Raw genomic sequence first — 20785 nt, forward strand, 5'->3', positions numbered from 1 at the left:
CCCCGGGGTGCACCTGGCAAATGCCCCCACCTCTGCTGTCTTTCTGCCCCGCTGCTCAAGCTGACAGCACACACCTGCTCTGCCTTAACCCGCTATCTGTTGCTGCTCACTTTTTAAAATAATGGGCTCACAGGCTGCCAAACGTTCCTGATTCTCAGCACCCTGAGTATCTCAGGAATTTTTTCAGTGGCAATCCTAGAGCGGAGGAAACACCAAAGAGTTCCATTCATTAGGTAGGTAGGTCCCAACCACTCAATACGTATTTGTTATAACAACTTAGTACCATGTGAAAAGATAATACACATACATTGAAAGCAATATATATATATATATATATATATATATATATATATTGTGTCATTTTTTAAAAAAAATATATCTTTATTGATTTCCTAGAGAGGAAGGGAGAGGGAGAGAGAGGAAGGGAGAGGGAGAGAGAGAGAGAAACATCAATGATGAGAGAGTCATTGATCGGCTGCCTCCTGCACGCCCCCGACTGGAGATGGAGCCTGCAACCCGGGCCTGTGCCCTGACTGGGAATCAAACCTCGGTCTCCTGGATCCTAGGTCGATGCTCAACCCCTGAGCCATGCCCGGCAGAACTATTCTGTGTCATTCTTAAATGACCAGTACTAAAGCGATGCACTAAGGCGATGTGTATACCTGTGCCACACAACTTCTCAACTCTGAGATTCATATTTGGACGCCAGCACCCTCACTTTGTATTCCCTATTTATCTTCACCCGATACGTACTTGGTTTTTATCACAGCAACTGGCTTTATACAGGTATGAGGTTGTTCATAAGAATACAACATAATGTAATATTAAAACCTCGAGAGAGTAGTTATCATGATGTCTGATAGATGTCACTGTGCTTCACTTGAAATTTGGAAATATCCCCAGGCACCTCTGTGAATTTGCTGTGGTGCCATGGGGTGCCTTGGCACACTGTTTAGGAAGCATGGTTCAGGCCTGCTCCCTACCATCTCTTTTTCTTCTCCTCAATCTTATGACACTTCTTGGCCATACCCATTTTAAGAAAGTAACTTTGGACTCAGCCTTGGCCTCCAGCCTCCTCTGTTTCACTTTTACACTTTAGAGTAAGTTTAAAGTGACCCTCTCCAGCCTACTTTTCCCATCTTACACTAACTTGATTTAAGTCCCTGTTTTGTCTTCAATCTTAGTCCAAAGAATGATCTTCAATTCTCATTCTATCTTATGTCTTTTGTGTTTAAAATCTTGGCCTTGTGACCTCTGGTCTTCCAGGTTAGAATCACTGCCTGGCATTTAATCATACTTTTACCACAAGCTCATGCGGGTGCCAGGCTGGGGAAGAAAAGCTTGCTGTGCCTTTTTGTTCCTTGAATACATTTAAACTCTGCTACTACCCCATGGGGATGGGTGCTGTTATTACCGTGTTCATGTCTGAGGACACTGCTGCTGGCTGTAACATCAAGGCACCTCAGCAGGACAGACCATCCAGCTGTTGCTTGTCTTCCAGTTAATGGGAAGATCGCAAAGGCCACTCTGGGTGGGAGTGACTGGTGAAAGTGGCTCATTGTGTTTGGGTTTTAATTTTACAACTATATTTTTGTAAAAGTAAAACACTGTAGCTTGTTGTTGATATTTTGGCAAAGGAAAAGAGAAAAATAAAAACTGACTCGCCGTAGAAGCATACAAGTGTTTTATTTTAATTTTGATTTAATTTTATTTTAATATTCCTTTCCAAACTTTTTTCTACAAATGTAATCATAATGTATATAAAGCTTTTTATCTTGTTTTTTAAAAAATTACATTATAAACATTTTTTATTTAGTTACATAGTTCCTTCAGCCACCTGAAAATATTAATTCTTACCACTTTCAAGATGATACTTGTACATAATTTAAAAACCAAAACAACTAAAAGCTTCAACATAAAACAACAGACTCCTGCCCCACCTTCCTAGCTGCCTGACCCAGTTTTATTCACTAAATCCAACCAATTTCTTAACTTCAATTTCAAGAGCTCTACAGTAGTCTTTGAATGGTAACATAGTTTATGTACCTGCTACCATGTTATTTTTTACTTGTTTGCCTTATGGAACGATTGGTTGACAGTGGTGGTTCCGCGGGATTACTACGTGATGATAAAATCCTGTTCCCTATGCAGATATCTATGTGTAAACTCAGGGCTACATTATCAGATGTGCTTTGCCTTGCCATTTTTATAAGCCTAATTTAATTGTACTTTGCATTTATTGTAAATGGCTAGAGGCAAATCATTAGAAATAATGACTTTATTATTAAACACCAGTAGATTGCTTCTGCTCTTACCAGTTATTTTCCTAAGCTAAAAATTGTGTAAGTTTGGGGATTAAGCCAAGAAGATTTAATGAAATTTGATTGTGTTTTACATCATGATTATTAAGGCAGAGTACCGCCCTCCCTTGATAACTGTAGAGAATGTTGGGTGTTAAGAAGGAACACGTCATGTGGATGCGTGCAACTTTTCTCAGCAGAAATGGTATTTGAAGGCAATAGTCTTTTCAAAATTGAGGATCTGTTTTAGTAAAGGCAAAGGATTTGTCCGATCTGAAGAGCGGCCACACTATATCTGTTTTCTGAAATCCTGACTGAAAAGTATGTGGACCAGTGCCTATTCTGTCACAATATACTTTTTAAAGAATTAATAGACTTTGTTTTTCAGAGCAGTGTTAGATTTACAGAATAATCGAGTGGAAAGTACAGAGTGTTTCCCATATGGCATTCACACCCCACCCCAGTTTCCCCTAATTATTAACATCTTGCGTTATTCGTGTGGTACATCTGTTACATTTGATGAGCCAATATTCGTACATTATTATTAACTGAAGTTCACAGTTTTCATTAGAGTTTACTCTGTGTTGTAGATTCTATAGCGACATGTATCCGCTGCTACAGTATCATGTAGAAGAGCTCACTGCCCTAAACCCCCTGTGCTTCAGCTGGTCTTCCCTCCTCCCTCCTCTCCCTGAACTCCTGGCAACCACCGATCTTGCTGTCTCCATTGTTTTGCCTTTTCTAGAACATCATATAGTTGGAATTGTACAGTATGTAGCCTTTTCAAATGGGCTTCTTTTACTTGCCAATATGCATTTAAGTTTCCTCCATGTCTTTTTGTAGTTTGTTAACTCATTTCTTTTCAGTGCTAACTAATATTCCATTGACTGGATATACCACAGTTTGTATATCCATTCACTTACTGAAAGACATCTCGGTTGCTTCCAAGTTTTGGCAATTGTGAATAAAGCCGCTAGAAATATACATATACAGGTTTTTGTATGAATGTAAGTTTTTCATTGATTTGAGTAAATATCAAGGAGCCTGGTTACTGAATCATATGTTAAGAGTATGTTTACTTTGGTAAAAAACTGCCAACTTTTCTTTCATGGATCAACCTTTTGGTGTTGTATCTGAAAGGTCATCTAAATTTTCTCCTATGGTATCTTCTAGGAGCTTTATAGTTTTGCATTTTACACGTAGACCTGTTATTCATTTCGAGTTAATTTTTGTAAAAAAAATGTGATATCAGGTCTAGATTCGTTTTTGCTGCTGTCCAGTATTTCCTGCATCATTTGTTGAAAAGACTGTCCTTTCTCCATTTAATTGCCTGTGCTTCTTTGTCAAAAACCAATTGACTGTATTTATGTGGATCTATATCTGGGGGCTCTGTTTTGTTCACAGTATACTTCTACGTGAGGAGTTTTTGTTGATGTTGTCATTGCCGTTGTTACCTTCAGTGAAAATAAAATCTGTTAGTAACTAATTTTGATTTGACTTATCTGACTTCTTTGAGCCTGAGTTTCCTAATAGGGGGGAATAGGTAGGAGAGATCATTCTTATTGTTTCTTCCAGCTTTATCTCATGAGACTAGTTTATATTTAAGTACACCGTGGAGTGGCATACATCTGTTCGACAAGATTTCTGCCTATGTCCCTTAAATTTTATAATGGGATATTAAACCTCTCTTTCACTGATGACTCACAAAGTAATTGTTTGGCTCCAATCTGTAACCGAAAATATCAATACTTAATTTTAAAGTCATTACCAGTAATTAAGACATCGGATGTCCTGCCCTGCAGCTTTCATCAGAGGACATGTCGCAGTGTCTGGAAACATTTCTGGTTGTCACAACTGGAGATGAGGAGGAGAGGGGTGTTACTGCATCTAGTGGGTAGAGGCCAAGGATGCTGCTAGCTACCCTACAATGCACAAGACAGCTCCACAGAACAATAACTTTTTGGCTCAAAGTCTCAGTAGTGCTGAGGTTGAGACCCTCTGTTGTAGAGAAACAGATTTATTTATACCCACGGGCATGTTTTCCTCTTTGCTCAGTCTCTAGATAACCTGGATTTTTGTAGATTTGCAGTTCACCTCCAACAGTTGTGCAGAAACTGATGATATGATATAACAGCAGGCTTCTTTTAGCTGTCTTGGGCTTAGTTTCACTTTTTCCCGATTTCATAATAGTTTCTCTTATGTTCCGGAAATTTATGAAAGCTGACTTAACTCTGAAAGTGGGATATCAATACATAACTATATACATTTCTCAATGTCGGTGGCTGGATCGTTGGTCATAAACGTGAGGCTAGAAAAATGTTGATGTTTAACACACTTGGTTGGTTGTGCATACATAATTAGACTCGGCTCTTAATTTCCTCTCTGGTCCTTTAAATGACACCTTCCCCTATGACATGTAAGTTTCCATGAGCTCATCTTGTTTTCATAGTGTTCCCTTTTATTGGTAAGAGAAACAAAACCAAAAAACCCCACTGTTTCAGCAATCCCCCGTTGTCTTCCTCTGTGTGAAATTGCTCAACTAAGAGTTATGCAAATAGGTTCAGCAATGTGGGAGAGGCTTCTTATTGCACATCGATCCAGGGGAGTATCACCCATATCTTTGGTGGATTTGCTGTCTGTTACGCACTTGTCATAAGAAGTTCAGGGCCCCGGCCTTCTTTCTTTCTACTCAGACCCTTTACTTCTGCCATTTCCAGCTCCTTTCCTGCCCCTCACCTTATTCCAGTCTTTGCACAGCCCGTTTCTTCTACCCCGAACTGCCTTCACTTACACCTTCCAGCTCTGCTAGGACTCAAAGAGAAGGGGGCTTGTAGGTATCAATTGCACCTGCCTCTTGTGTTCTTGTGTGGGCTTGTGAGGTCATCACCTGAAGACACCAGGCAGAGCCCTTGCTGTCCCTCCAGAGCACACTGCATTTCTTGGAAGTCCAGCATTTTTCCTTAAGTCTGGTAAAACTCTCCATGATTTGTCAACTTCCATTTCATTTCCTTTTAAATTCTTGGCAAAGACTGTGGCCCTACCTGCATCTTCTCCAGGTTCTTCACTCCCACAGATTACCAGAGTTTGAAGGACCTTAGGCCATGCATGCAGATTCTCTTGTTTAAAATTTAAAAAAAAATAGAAATAAAATAAAAATTTCAAAAAGGATTTGCATTTTTGCACAAGTTTATGTATACACACACAAATATATCTGTGCTTATACTGCATGTTACATATATGTATAATAAAAATACATTGTATAGCACTTGTATATATAATTTGTACAAAATGGCAAATGTCTTTTAAAACTTTAGAGTGAGAATAAATGATCACATGGCCTGATATCCTTCAAACTCTGATATATAAATATATAATAGGAAAATTGAAAAATTTGGAAAGGCAAAACCAGAAATACCTGCAACCCTATCGCCTGTAGATGAACATTATGATATATATATATTTTAAAAATATATCTTTATTGATTTCAGAGAGAGAAAAGGAGAGGGAGAGAGAGAGAGAGAGAGAAACATCAATGATGAGAGTCATTGATCGAGCCCACAGCCCGGGCATGTACCCTGACCGGGAATCGAACCCCAATCCCCTGGATCTTACGTCGATGCTCAACCACTGAGCCACGCCCCGCCGGGCCATAATGATATTTTAGGGTATTTCTCCCTAGACTTTTTTTCTATACATTTATATCTTTTCCCCCCACAAAAGTGCTACTGTGCCATCTGTCCTCAGGTTAGGATTTTTTTAAATGGCTATAATTTCTTATCAAATATTCAATAAATGATTAAATTTCTGCAGTTGTCTCATAATTATTTTTAATAATTAAGCTACTAAATTACTGTTAGCTAAGGTTATTCTAGTCCTAAGAAGAATCAACAATCTTTAGTTTTTAAAAGTAGAACATTTCTTTAAAACATTATAGAAACCTTCAAAAGCTTTTAAAACTCTTGCACTTGCTAGGAATTGCTATAACCGTAAGCTATTAAAACCACTCCAACTAATTCTAACTGTTGTAAACTTAAGCTGTTTAAACCATCCCACTTAATATGAAATTATTAGAAATCTCACAAATAGTTAAAAGATTCAAATTTTGGTAAAGTGAGCATTTTGTAAATTGAAAATTCTCAGAGAACTGTCTTTGGGTGAAAATGAGTTTTGAGAGCTGACCTACATTTAACCAGGGACCTATTACTTGGCAAACAAGTATATTTCTGATTATATGGTATTACAAACAGTCCCACAATAAATATATTCTTATTCAGAATGTTGTGTAACTGCCCAGTTATTTTCTTAGAAATAATTTATTGCTAGGAGTGGTAATGTTGGGTTAAGAAGTGCATATATTTTAAAGGCCTTCATTGTGTATTATCAAGTTAGACTGTATCATTTACCCTCTCGTGCCAAGCCCAACGATTTCATTTTATGGTGAGGAAATTAGAGTCCAGACAAAAAGAGCGTTGTTGTCCATAATTATAGGACTGTCAAGCTGGACCCAGCAGCCAGGCGCCCTGATGCCTAACTTCCCACACTTCTCATTACCCTCTCCGCGCTCGTCCAGGCAGGAGCCGGGTGTTTGAAATCCTCATAAACCTCTTTGATTGTCTTATGCTTCTTTCCTGGACTCATTCTAATAAATGCAGTGATTGAAACTGTGCATGTTTATTAAGGTTTCTATAAATGCAGTCAATTTGCTACTTCTATGCACCATTATTTCAGAGTCTCTCCGTATCAGGCTAGCTTTCCACCCTTACGCTGCACGTTCGCATTACAACCCATGGGTCTTCTTGTGGCTTCGCTTATGTTATAGCATATACTGATGAAATGGTTTCAAACCAGATGAAGACACCAGTAAACATAGGGTAAATTAAAATGTATCCAATTCGGAGGGCAGAGTCCCAAAGAGAAGTTTCTAAAGAAGAAACCAACTATACTGCACTGCATCTCTCTTCTTTTTTTTTGGGGGGGGGGTTATTTTTTAAATTAATTTTTTATTGCCCTAGCTGGTGTGACTCAGTCGGTCGAGCGTTGTTCAGTGCACTGAAAGGTAGCCCAGTTTGATTCCCGGTCAGGGCACATAACCAGGTTGTGAGTTCAATCCCAGGTCAGGGTGCGTGAGCGAGCCAACCGATTGATGTTTCTCTCACACATTGATGTCTCTCTCTCTCTTTCTCTCTCTCTCTCTTTCTCTCTCTCTCCATCCCTCTCTCTAAAATCAATAAAAACGTTTTTTAAAAATTTAATTTTTTGTTGATATAATTCACATACCCTAAATTCACCCTTTTAAAGTGTACATCTGAGTGGTTGGTAGTATATTCAGATGACTAGAAAACCATCACCACGGCCTGATTCCAGAACCCACTGCATCTTCGTGTAGCAGGCTTGCAGAATTCAGCTATGAAAGAAACAAAGAAAGAGAGAAAGAGAGAGAGAGAGAGAGAGAAAGAAAGAGGGAGGGAGGGAGGGAGGGAGGGAGGGAGGGAGGGAGGGAGGGAGGGAGGGAGGGAGGGAGGGAGGGAGGAAGGAAGAAAAGTTTCCCTTCCTCTCAGCTCTCTGAATAGCATAGAGCATAGGTGGGAAACCAACCTTCCGTTTGCCAGTAGGGTTCGGAAATTTTCCAGTTGAAAGAGCTCCAGCTCTTTACGATAAGAGTTGAGTCCTTCACGTTCCTTCTCCTGCCCCTTCCCAAGGTGGTACCCAGGTCGGTTCGGGTTCCTGTCGTGCTCCTGGAGGAAGGCACAGATTCCCTCCATGTGCTTGGGGTGCCTGCTGAGATACGAGTGGGCGCTGCTGTTGGTGGGAATGTCATACTGACACCCACCCCAAGGGCGAGTGGACCCCCTCAGGACACCCTGGCTCCCCTTAAAACCACCAACAGGCTGAGCGAAGGGAGCCTCACGACAGAACTCTGGCTGTTTTGTCTCGACACCCTCTTTTCCTTGGTGGTCCCCCATGTGTGGGACAAGAAGCAGAGAGGGAAGCAGCTCATTTTTCAGACCTCGTGCCTCCTCCAGCCTGGGTCCGGGGATGTGGACCCGTAACTCTCTCGATTTTCTTAAAGCCGCTTCCCACCCCAGCCCCCTTTCCCAGTTGGCCCTTAATAGAAAAAGTGGATGGGGGATGGCTGGTTTCTGGGACCAGGTCCTACTCTTTCCTGTACTCCTCCAGGCTCCTTTCCCACTTCTTGTAAGTCACATCCCCCTTTCTTCTAGGGGGGAGCCTGAGGGCTCAACCTTAGTCACAGCCTGGAGATGTCCTGTCCTAGGAACAGCTGTGTGAGCCAAGCCTTTGAGGACTAACTCTTGATGTGGAACCCAGAGGAATACTGGGAGCTAAGGATTACCAAATACCAAAGAAGCATTGATTAAATTATCCCAAGACACCGTTCCTGTTACGTATAGAATTTCAACCTTAAGGAAGGGCTTTACGTAAGAGACTGGTCAAATAAGAAAGCCAGGGTCTGGAGCCAGACAGGCCTGGGTTACCAGCTTACCAACTGTATCAGCAGTGGCTCTCTGGGCGCTTTATAGAGGAAAAATATCTAGAATGTTTGAAAATGATTACCATGGTAGGTAAGGAGAAAAATCATAGTTGCCTAAATAAAGAGAGTCTGGCTATACACCCTTTTCAATTCTATCTTTTCCAAAGGAATTTAGGAAAATTGACAAAAGAAAATACAACAACTTAAGCTCGGAATTGAAGGGGTAATTTGTGGAGTTGAGTTTGGGCACTCCTTTCTCTCCTGCCCTCCTAAGGATACCAGTGAGGCTTTCCTGACCCCCTTTTTTGTGATAGGAAGTTTGGAGAAAACCTTGCAACTCTCCCATAGACTTTGTTTCTCTAAAAACGTCTTTCGGGTTTCTTTCCTAAGAAGGGACACAACCAGGGGGTTTCTGCTTGGGTGGGCAAAGTAAATCTCTTGAGCTAACCGCTGGTCCTGGAATGCAAGTATGAGAACTGGAAGACATTATTTTAGGCATGAATTCCTAGGAAAGACCCTTGAACCAAACTCCGTCTACTTTGGAAGCTCAGATCACTTTGTTTGGGATCATTACAACCCATATGCCTGTCCTTGGGGCTCCCTTACTCTTTCTCTTGTCTTTCTAAGTTTCCTAATTTTAAAAACTCTCTTGGTGATGAAGCTCACTCCACAGAGAGGCTGCAAGGTCTTGGGCAGCTTTGAAGCTGATGGACCAAGTTTGATGACCTGGCACACATTTATCTCTGGCCTTCACTTTCTTCATCTGTGCCAGGCCTGAAGTAGGGAATTATATGCTCCTCCCTTTTCCCCCCTCACTCCCTTTGTCTTCTACTCCCATAGACTTTTTTGGTTACTCCCGAGTGACCACTAGTATTGCAAGATCAGGCAAGAGAAGGCCAGGAACAGGAGGAAGACTTCAGAACCCCCCAGTGAATTGCCTTTGGATGAAAAATTCACTCGTTGCTGGGAAAACTCAATGGAAATTATTCGGTTTGGGAAGTTGTGGTGAAGTAAAACAAAAAGTTTTTAGTTTGTTTTTGATAGCTGCTGGAATAAAGGCAGAAAATGCCAATGTCATAATGAAAATAAAACATGGCCCTGGCTCAGTGGCTCAATTGGTTGGAGCATTGTCCTATACACCAAAAGGTTATGGGTTCGATTACCAGTCAGGATACATACCTAGATTCTGACCAGGTTCAGTCTCCAGTCAGGGCTCATAAAGGAAGCAACAGATCTATGTTTCCCTCTCACATCGATGTTTCTCTCTCTCTCTACCTCTCTCCCTTCTTCTTTCTCTAAAAAGTCAGTAAGAATATCCTCAGGTGAGGATTGAAAATACAAAACAAAACACAACATGGTACATACAATTTCTTTTGTAGCACTTTGTAAAGGCAAGAAATTTAGGTTCCAAGGAGTATTATTCTAGTAACTTTGTTCTTCAGTTTTAAGATTAGGATTGTGTGACATAGTTGTTTAAAAAAAATGGGTTCAGATTTCAGAGAAGGAAGTGACATCCAAGTTCCTATTTTTTATTTTTGTAAGCTCTGATATGAAATATTAGTAATTTTAAAACCTTTACATAACAGCAGCTCCCCCTAGTCTGCTTTGAAGTCCACTTCTGCCCAGCAAGGCTTGCCCTGAGCCATGTGGCATTAAGACACGGGCCTGAGTAACTGTGTGTGCTCAGGTTGGCCAACCATCTTTGCATAAATAAATGTGGGGGACCTCAATCCTTGATGCCCGACACTTTTATAGCCTGTTGTGGAATAAATGAAATGCACATTTGTTCTTAAAAAAATTAAGAAAGAAGTTTTTCTTGAGCCCACGGTGTCTCAGTTGGCTTTAGTTCAAACACAGACCACAGAGGCACATCTTGGGGTGACTCATTCTGAACCCCTGCAGTTCACAATATATATATGATATCAAATCATCGCCTTGTAGGCCTTAAGCTTACACATTGCTATATGTTAGTTATATCCCAGAAAGCTGGAGAAAAAAACAATCCTGGAAGTGAAATTCCAGGTAGACAGGGTTTCTTTGTTGAGGAGGTGGGTGAGGCAGTGTCAGGTCTTACCAGGGACAGTAGGATGCTAGACAAGGAGTCATAATTTGCCTCTTACCCCAGAGTCTGTTTGGGGGTTGTTGTTTTTTAAAAAAAGATTTTCATAGTCTAAGGCCCTTAAATGAGGATGAGCCACCCCTACTAGATATTTGTTCCAGTGAAAGACATTTTTGGAAAAAGTCACCCACCTCCCACTTTCTGGATGTGTTTGTGGATGTCCCTTTGTGAGCCAAGGGTTGTCCAGCTGTTTGGGTCTCTTCAGACTGTCCAGTTACGCTTGTGGGATAAACATCTCAGAGTCATATTTGCATGTTAAACCTTCAGTTATTATTATCATTATTAACCCGAAGTTTTCACATATAAAATGTGCCTTTATTTACTGTTAAAAAAAAATGAAGGCCATGCCAATAGCATCATCCACAGCATTTATGTGCAGTCCATCATAAGAAGCCTTGGAATTCCTCTGCGGTGCCTCCCTTTCCCACCTGCTTCCTCTTCCCACCACCCCTCAAGGGCTGTGACTCGCTGCCCTCTGGCCTTCCTGCTAGGACACTTGCCACAGCCCATCTAGTACCCAGCTTGCTACCACACCTGCACTGTCCTCTGTCCCTTGGCTTGGGTTTTCTGTTTTCATTTTATTAAATTTATCATTGTCTTTTTTGCAAAGGTATTTCAAATCCTTTTAGGAAAGAAACAAGCTATAAATATAATCTCTTCATTTAACATCATTAATAAGTGGATAAAACACCAGTTTCAAAAGAGCCACCATATAAGAAAAAAAGAGAGAGAGAACAATGTTAGGCTTCTGCTTTTGGCGACAGCTGTGTGTGAGTCCCCGACGCCACCCTTCACTAGCACTGTGACTTTGGGCCAGTCTTTCCATCCCTTTATACCTCAGTTTACTCCTCTGTAAAGGGGGGTTAATAATACCTGACTCCTACGGTTTCTTTGAGGATTAAAAGATACTCGGAAAATTATAAATGTTTACTTAAAAAACACTAAGGTGTGAATCATTGTAAAGCGTAACTCATATCATTTACAAACTTGTAACCGCTTTCTCAGTTTCTGTTGGGGCTACATTGTGTTCTGTACTTTTCTAGTACCTTCCCCACAGCATTAGGAATTGCGAGACCTGCGGGGCGGTCAGCAGAGGCCCCTCAGCAGCAACACTCCCAGGGAGTAGTATTTAGTTGTTTATCTACCAAGCATACATTGGTTCTCAGGTGTCCATGGTGGTGAGGGAGGGGAAACATGAACTAAAGATAAGTAAATGATAGTCCGTGGACTATCGCCACCCCCTCTCCCATCCTCTGCTTTTCATTTTCATTTTGTCTGGGGCCCCTCAGAGCCGTTGTCGTGGAGTTGCCCACTCCAGCTCTTCACCTCCTCCTTCCCACAGAGGCCTCTCACTGAAGTAGAGATCTCCTCTTGTTCTTTCCCCGGTTAAAAACCTTTCCTCAGCCATAAATAAAGTCCACACTACTTGATATGACATATAAATAACACCCCACAAAGTACTTTTCTGATCTCATCGCCTACCTTCACACACACACACACACACACGCACACATGCACCCACACTACAGGGGTGTCTAACATTTTGAAACAGTTTTCTGCACAGAGTTGTTTATAATATCCCCATAGTCCACTCCTTCCAACTTTTTATTTGGAAATTTTCAAATCTACAGGGGAAAACATGAAAGAATATCCTCACTCAAATTCACCAATTCTTTATTATTTTCCCACATTTGCCCCCTCTCCCACCCCCCGCCTTTTTTCATTTTGACTGAAGTTGCAGACCCTGAGCCTTCAGGCCCACACACCTGGATGCCCTTCCTGAATGATGGACACTCTCAGCATAACCACAATGCCATTATCACACCTATAAAAGACACAGTTCCCTAATACCATGTTCAAACGATTTCAGATTTCCGCAATTATCCCAGCATGTGTCATCCCCTCCGGCCTCCCCATCCCAGAGTCATTCAAGGTTCACACACTGTGTCTCTTTAGTCTCTCTTAATATGGAGTAGTTCTGCCCCATCCCTCCCCCTGTATGTTTTGAAGTATCCAGGCCACTAGTCTTTACCACACATTAAGGATTTTTCATTTTGTTCCTCTAACCTCTGTATTTCCTGTAAACTAGAAGCTAGTTCTAGAAGTCTGTCTTTGAAAACAATAACTGTGTGTGGAGTCCGCTTCCCTTCCTTTCCCTCACCCACCTTTAGCAAGACTGGTCCAGCCGGGCATGTAGGAAGCCCCGAGTGCACCCAGTGCTGCTCCATTCATTCTTTCAATCGAGACTCAGAGCACCTCCTCTGAGCAGGCCCCGTTCTAGGTGCTGGGACCTGCCCCATCAGCTTCCATTCTTTTTGGGGAGCTGACCAGGAATAAACCACTATGTAATGGGATGTAGGTCATAATAGGAAGAATAAAAGTGTAAATCATGAGACGTGGGCAGAGGGCTGATATTTTCCATCAGGTGTAAGTGAAGATCCACCTGGGGGTGGGAGGTAACATTTCTGTAGAGATCTGGATAAAGGAGAGAACTAGAGAGGGAGAGGGTGAGGGAGGTGAGGCGCCTGGGGGAACAGTGGGGCAGCCCCCGCTGGTGCTGTCCCCGTGTCCCTTCGCCCAGCCCGTGGGCCAGGACTCCTCCCCCTGAGCTCGCTGTGCGCTTAGGGGTCTGCGCCAGGAGGCCTCTTCCTCCGTGTACCGTATTCCCTCATTCAAACAGCACCGTTGTAATAGCTGAGCACTTAAACACTGCTTTTTGGAGGTTAGGGGTGTGAAGACTGATGAAAAAAAGAACTCTCCCGTTTATTTACCCATCAACTCTAAAACCCATCTCGCTTATTTCCAAACCAACTTTAAAACCCATCTTCATTTCAGAAATTTTAGCATATGAAAAATATGTGCTGTTTTGAGTCAAAGAAGTGCTTGCTTCCCCTTTATTTGGGGAACTACAGCTCACTAGTTTCAGAAAGAGGAGTGGCTGTTCTTTAGAGGCTTCCACCTCAGCTAATGAAATAAATGATAGATAAACAGGACGAAGGTCCATCTGGAAGCCTCGAGAACAAAATGCACGGATGAGCTGCAGCCACAACGCAAGTGGGTGACAGTTTGCAGAGGTGCTCTTGAGATTTCTTAGAACAGTTCCTGCCCAGGAGGCATTCCCTAATTCGTACCACTCCATCTTCCCCAAACTCTAAATTATCTCTCTTCCCCTGAAGTTCTTGGCAGTGGTCCCCAAATGGCCATGCTTTGTAATTACACAGGTCACATCGGGGGACCCCTGCCCCTGCTGGGCCCCAGAATGTTTCCTGGGAAGTGTTCAGGGAACCTGCTCTGTTGGGTCTAGGTGATTCTGGTGTTCCTTCAGGCTTGGAAACCACTGCCCTTTGGGATGTTCAATTGAAGTTCAAAACAGGTTTGACCATGACACTGTACTGTAAGGCAAGATTCACATCTGATTTCAACTTTCAAAATCATGGTTTTAGTCCCCAGAGTACTTTGTGTGGGGCTTTACATATCTTAGTAGCAATTGGGTAAACGAATAAAAGACTTCAGCATTTAGAAGCATGGCCATGTCACTCTGCACTGGCCAAGCACAAGCACCCTCTGACCACTGGTCTTTCTCCAAAGTCTTACTCACGACTGTGGCTTGCTGATACCATTGTTTGTGCCTGGAGCTCTGCCATCTCTTCGGGCTTCCACACTCACATGTCTTACTGAGAAGTCTCCTGGATTTGATCATTTGGATGTTCCTACAAAGCATCTTTTCTCCCATACCTGTGACTCCTCTATTATTTCCAGTCTTGGCGAAGGCCCCCACTATTTTTCCAGGCCACGTTCAGTTGGGGCCAGGTCCTATTCATTCTGGTTACTAATCATGCTTCCCTTTGAAACCTCAAGCCCCCTTACTCACCTTGCATATTGTGTCATTCATCTAGGGGTGTGTGGAGGCAAATAAACAGATTCCTCAGCATGGCACCTAAGGTGTGCCTCCCTCTCCTCTCCAGCCCGACTCCTGGCTTTCCCTACCTGCCCCTTGGCAAAGGGATTGACATTATAGAACTAGTTCCCTAAAAGGGTGAGAGTGAACTAGGTCCCTGTGAAGGGGTCATGTTATCTCTGGGTCAGTACTTTGCATGTAAAGTTCCTTCTTCCTGGAATCCCTTTGCTGACTTTGCTACCTGGCTGACATCACTTCCATTTTGACTTACAGAGCATTTCTTTCAGGATGCTTCCCCTGGCCACAGCCTTTCCTCTTGCATGAGTTAGATGTCCTTTCCTAGGTCTGGTGCTTCCTCTGTCACTGACTCACCACTGTACTGTAAATTTAACTCACACATGTTTGCCACAGAGTGTGAGCTTCTTTAGAGCAGGAACTGTGTCTTGCTGACATAAAACTGATGCACAATAAATAGATGTTGAACAAATGAACGAATGCATTCAAAAGCAAACAGGTTTGTGAACAATATCCACATTGGAGTGTGTTAAACTCTCTATGATAAAGAATAGAAGTGCATTGCTTTTATTTATCAATGGCTTAAGCCAGTTCTAGAATGGTAAAACAGTGTCATTGCTTTTATATTCCAACAGGAAATATGGGATGTATAAAATCAAAAAGGAAAGACAATCTGAATGACGATGGAATAGATTTGAAGACGCAACCAGTACGTAATACTGACCGAACTATTTATGTGAGAGATCCAACGTCCAATAAACAGCAAAGGCCAGTAAGTAGATAGTCTCAGGAGAGAATTCCCACAGCAGGACCAAAGCATGGCTGCGTAACTTAAACACCAGATCTGTAACATGTGCATGCAAAAATACACGTCAGTAACTTGGGCCTTAATTCTTTTTTTTTTTTTTACCTGTGTATTTTCATAGATTTATTGGAATACATTTCGGAGAGTTAATGCATGAATCAGTCTCTGACTAACATGAATTCAATACATTGCTACATGGTCGAAGCAAAGACTGTGTGGAAGAGTGTATTTCCTATGTATCAACTCGGCTTAATGGTTGAAACTGTAGTGAAGTTTCTGCACATACCTGTGAAGATTTACACAATACAGCTGTGAAACACTGTTTTTAGCACAGTTATTATTACTAAATGAAACATCTACTATTTTTTTTATTGTTCAAAATACAGTTTTGTAACTGAAACTTTTAAAGAGCCTGTAAACATTTGAGAGAAAAGCAGGTCACTTATTGTACAATAAAGTGGCCTTTGATCACCTTATGTGTAGAGAAAATCATCTTTCATATCACTGGTGTGAATACCCACTTTTTATATATAAAGACATTCATGTCTGTCTGAGCTTGTGTGACTTAGGACAGGCAGTGAGATTAGTGCAATGGTCTGGAAGCAGAAGGAAATGCTGCATTCAAGTCAGAAACTAAAATTGGTGCTAATATGTCCTTTATCCCATTGTCATCCTTCAATCAATTGATAATAGTACAGATACTGAAGTTGTTATGGCTTACTATAATTAAAAGATTTTTAAAAAATCACAGCTAATTCTGCCCACTAACTTTGGACGAATATCCTCACCCAAGGATATATTTTTATTAATTTTTAGAGAGAGAGAGAAACATCAGTGTGAGAGAGAAACATCCATTGGTTGCCTCCCATGCATGCCCTGACCAGGGATCGAACCCACAACCTTTTGGTGTAGGCGGCGATGCTCCAACCAGCTGAGCCACCTGGCCAGGGCGTTTCTCTCCCTTTATGTATGAAGATACACATAACATATGTATAACATATGTCATAGCCTGGTTTTTATGGACTTCCTCAGCATTTAATCTGGAAGCAGCTTATTCCAGGTTAACCCAAATGCCTTTATTAAGTGTTTTTATAGTTTCTCTAGTGTAACATGTTTTTAGATGCCTTGTCATTCCAGAAGTATATAGTTGTTACCAAGACCTTCAGCCAGCCCTCTACCCCACAGTTCCCCATTATCCTACAAGTATGACATATGTCAAAGTCACACGTCATTGTTGAAATTGATGTCATTATTGACCTTCTTAAAAAGAAGTGAGATGAAGAGTGAATATATTGTACATGATATTTCTGGATAGATATATTAACATTGTAATTTTATGTAGAAACCCAAAATGTATAAGATTATTAACAGCTTTAATGATTTGGTTATAAATACGTATGTCCTACAGGTAGGTTTACAGTTGTGAGTACACAAAACACAGTTTACTCTTATATTATTATTTATTCTTGTATTATATATTTGTCCATAAGAACAACTATAAACCTACTTTTGCCACCCCTGTATTTAAAAACACTGCATTAATAAGTATAGATGTAGAACTATATATTATATAAATATGATTAGTAGAAAATAAAATGATATAAGGAACTGAAGTCACAAATAGTATTTTTATTATAAGCTTCAAAGATCTCATAAAAAGGATCCAGCTTTTTCTGGTATCACACGTATCAGATTTTACATGCTTTAAAACCCAAGTGTCTGTTTTTGTTTGTTTTTTCTTTAATGATAAACAAATTTATTTTTTTATTCAGAAAAGCAAAGGAAACTAGTACAGACTTACACACCATTTTTCACCTTCTTAAAAGTAAAGGAGGTGAAAACTTAAGTTAGAAAGCAGTAGTAGTAAACAAGTTTGATATCTTTCAATTCCCGTATTTTAGTTTGTGCCTTCTGTGGTCACAGATGCCCTGTTTCCTGAGCTGGTTAGTTTGGCCTGACTCCATGGCCACAGATAACTCTCAGCTCCGGCAGATGCGCCCAGAATGCACGCCCAGGATTGATTACAGAGGGACTCTAAGGAAAAGACAGTTTAAAGAAAATGAGGGTAGTAGATGAGTTGCATATATGTGTTGGTGGGAGTGGGGGTGGGGCTTTTTGTGGGAATTACTATATTTTTCTGGTATTAGAAAATCATGTATTTTGGTCTTATAAAATGTGTATGAAAACATTTGCAAATTAAGGACACTTTGATATTTGAAAATCAGCTTGCTGCTTTCAAAATCATTTAATTAATCTCTCATCTTCTAATTATTTCCTCTAAGTCATTAAAATTGATCATACATCCTAATTATGCAAATTTAAATGATTAAAAAATCAGTATAAAACTTCATGGACCCATGATTTTCTGATGCCAGAAAATATACTAATGCCCCCACCACCATAGCCCAGATTTTATGGGCTAACTTTCGTCAGAAATTTAAATTTTAGTACAAACTGTTTTGGTCCCATTTCATTAAATCACTCTAATCAAAGAGAAAAGTTACATGATTTGTGGGTGCAGTTCTCTGACAGTACCTTCCTTAAAAGGGCCTAAGAGGTCTTAAACACCCTCCTCGCGGTCACTGAGAGAAAAAGGGTTTGATTTAGAAGGTAATTGAAGTGGCCTTTTGTGCCACTGCCCTCTTCCTGATAGTTCATCTCCAACTAAAATAACGGGAGATGCCATCTGCCCCTATGATGGAATCAGGGTCAGCCATAGAAAATCAGGGCTGATCAGGGCTTGTTCTCAGCAGCTCGTAGCAGAGCCCTCGCTGCAGTTTTTAAATATAAGTCTGGGAAACATGGAGATCAGTAGTTCTGGGCTTGGATGGCTATTCCACTAGGTCCCCATGACTCCAGGCCACTTCTGTCTTTGCCCTGCTGCCCCTGGTGCTTGGTGTCCCTGGCTGCTGAGACTCCAGCCTTCACCCAGAGGGCAAGGCTAAAGGGGACCAGGCCCCAAAGGCCCACATAACCATTCTGTTTACAGATACACTGCCTCCTCCATCTGCACAGAGTGCTAGAGAATTTGGAAGCATAGTCATTTAGCTGGGCAAATTGCCTCCCAAATAATATTAGGGTTCTGTTACCAAATAACAGAGAGAAGGATGATTGGGTAAGCATCTAGCAGCCTCTGCCCAGAGCCCTGTTCATTTCCTGCCACCACAGGCAAACGACTCCTTTTAGAAAGAAGAGCTGTATAGAGCAGGACAGAACTGGGCAGAATTTTTTCTCTGTACACCTCTTCTTTCCGGCTTAATACATTAGCAAATCTAAACCTCATTTGCTACTGTTAGAAAAACAATACATGATACAACATGAATGTGAATAAGAAAAGCTAAACATAAAATTCTTTTCTGACCAATATTCTCTCCTAGGTTCCAGAATCTCAGCTTTTACCAGGACAGAGGTTTCAAACTAAAGGTATGTTTTCATAGCAACATTGATGGTTTCTTTTGTTAACTGTTAGAGACTCTTTGAAGTCATTTTTCCTGGGTGTTATTTTTTTTATTCTGGAAAAATACACATAATGTAAAATTTACCATTTTAACAACTTTTAAGTGTACAAGACAGTGGCATTAAATACATTCACATTGCTGTGCAACCATCACCACCATGCATCTCCAGAGCTTTTTCATCTTCCCAAACTGAAACCCATTAAATACAAACTCCATCCCTCTTCCTCCCAGCCCCTGGCATCCACCATCCTACCTTCTGTCTCTATGAGTTTGATGCCCTAGGAATCTCATACAGTTGGAATCATAGAGTATTTGTCCTTTTGTGTCTGGCTTGTTTCACTTAGCACAATGTCCTCAAGGCTCCGTCATGTTGTGGCTGGTGACAGGATTTCCTTCCTTTTATAAAACTGAATAATATGCTGTTGTATAGATCACGTTTTGTTTATCCATTCATCTGTCACTGGACATTTGATTGTTTCCTCCTTTTAGCTATTATGAATAATGCTGCTATGAACATGGGTGTATCATTTCTTAAATACAGAGTTGGCGTGAATTGTAGATGTAGGTCTGTATGATTTGAGATAACGGACATTGCATGCAGCATGTAAAGCATGCTATTTACTGTAGACCATGTAGGCCCTGAGCCCCACTAGGGAGGAAACACACGCCCCATCCCAGCTCCCCTCTCATCGGCACATCCTGTCATCCTTTGTGCCTGACAAGGATTTGTTGAAATGTCTTCTGTTGTTGGATTTTTAAAGGTCTTCATTTGTGTTTTCTTTTTAGATCCAGAAGAGCAAGGAGATATTGTGGTAGCTTTGTACCCTTATGATGGCATCCACCCGGACGACTTGTCTTTCAGGAAAGGAGAGAAGATGAAAGTCTTGGAGGAGTAAGTATACTCAGCACACTGCACCTGTTGCTCCTGTACCCTGGCTACTGTGTCCTACACACTGGACCCTCGTTTTGCTTCCAGTAGCACAGCAAGAGCCAGACCCCCTCTCTGGGCCTGAGGCCTCCCAGCCTCCTTGCTGTGGTAGGGCTGGGAATGGAAGGAGTGGAGCCAAAGGAATTGTCCTCTTAAGTTTGCCTGTGAGCACTCGCCAGAGGTTTCCCTTTGAAGACAGACACTGGTTTCTTTCTTACCCATCTCTGCCATCTTAAGAAGTTTGGGTGTGTGTGGGATGTGTATGTTATTATAATGCCATTTTTATTTAGTTACTCAAATTCAGACTGAGTTTATGGGTCCACCGTGATTCGATTTGTAAGGGCACTGTGCTAAAGCATGTGGCACTTCTGTGAAGACAAGTGACATCATCATTTGCTTGACCCTATCCATGCTGACTCACAGACCTGTGACCCTACTCAGACCACAGGGGTTCAGAACAGTACTGAGAATAAGGAACTCCAAGTATCTCAACCCTAGCTTGCTTTTCCTTCTAATGTGCGTACATCGTCGCCCTGGCCTGCCAACCAGGGTTAGAGGAGGGAGACCCTTTATTAACTATAAGGTGGTAAGTGGTTGAGAGCTATTATCGCTTACTGGCTGAGCATGAACTTGGGCCTAATCCTGGCCCTGTCATTTACTGCTGTGTGATCTCTACAAGTTACTTCAACTCTACCTCAGTTTCTTCCTTTATAAAATGGGACCGACAGTGCCTCTGTTGCGGGTTGATGTGAGGATTACGTGTGTGCTCATA

At 41.4% G+C, this 20785-nt stretch overlaps 1 protein-coding gene across 4 annotated transcripts in view; it reads left to right on the forward strand.

Moving 5' to 3' along the window:
• LYN (LYN proto-oncogene, Src family tyrosine kinase) overlaps positions 1 to 20785 on the forward strand; it is a 90207-nt gene that overhangs the window by 32880 nt on the left and 36542 nt on the right. For 2 of the 4 annotated variants that reach the window (XM_081117189.1, XM_081117188.1), the window contains exons 2-4: positions 15458 to 15594; positions 19005 to 19050; positions 19872 to 19977. In XM_081117189.1, coding sequence (XP_080973315.1) covers positions 15463 to 15594; positions 19005 to 19050; positions 19872 to 19977 — 284 coding nt within the window. In that variant the 5' untranslated portion in view covers positions 15458 to 15462. The remainder of the gene's footprint in view (positions 1 to 15457; positions 15595 to 19004; positions 19051 to 19871; positions 19978 to 20785) is intronic. The other 2 variants (XM_081117191.1, XM_081117190.1) reach the window with 1 other exon arrangement.

This window comes from Miniopterus schreibersii (assembly GCF_964146895.1).
Source record: "Miniopterus schreibersii genome assembly, chromosome: 17".
In the NCBI taxonomy this organism is placed as follows: domain Eukaryota; kingdom Metazoa; phylum Chordata; class Mammalia; order Chiroptera; family Miniopteridae; genus Miniopterus; species Miniopterus schreibersii.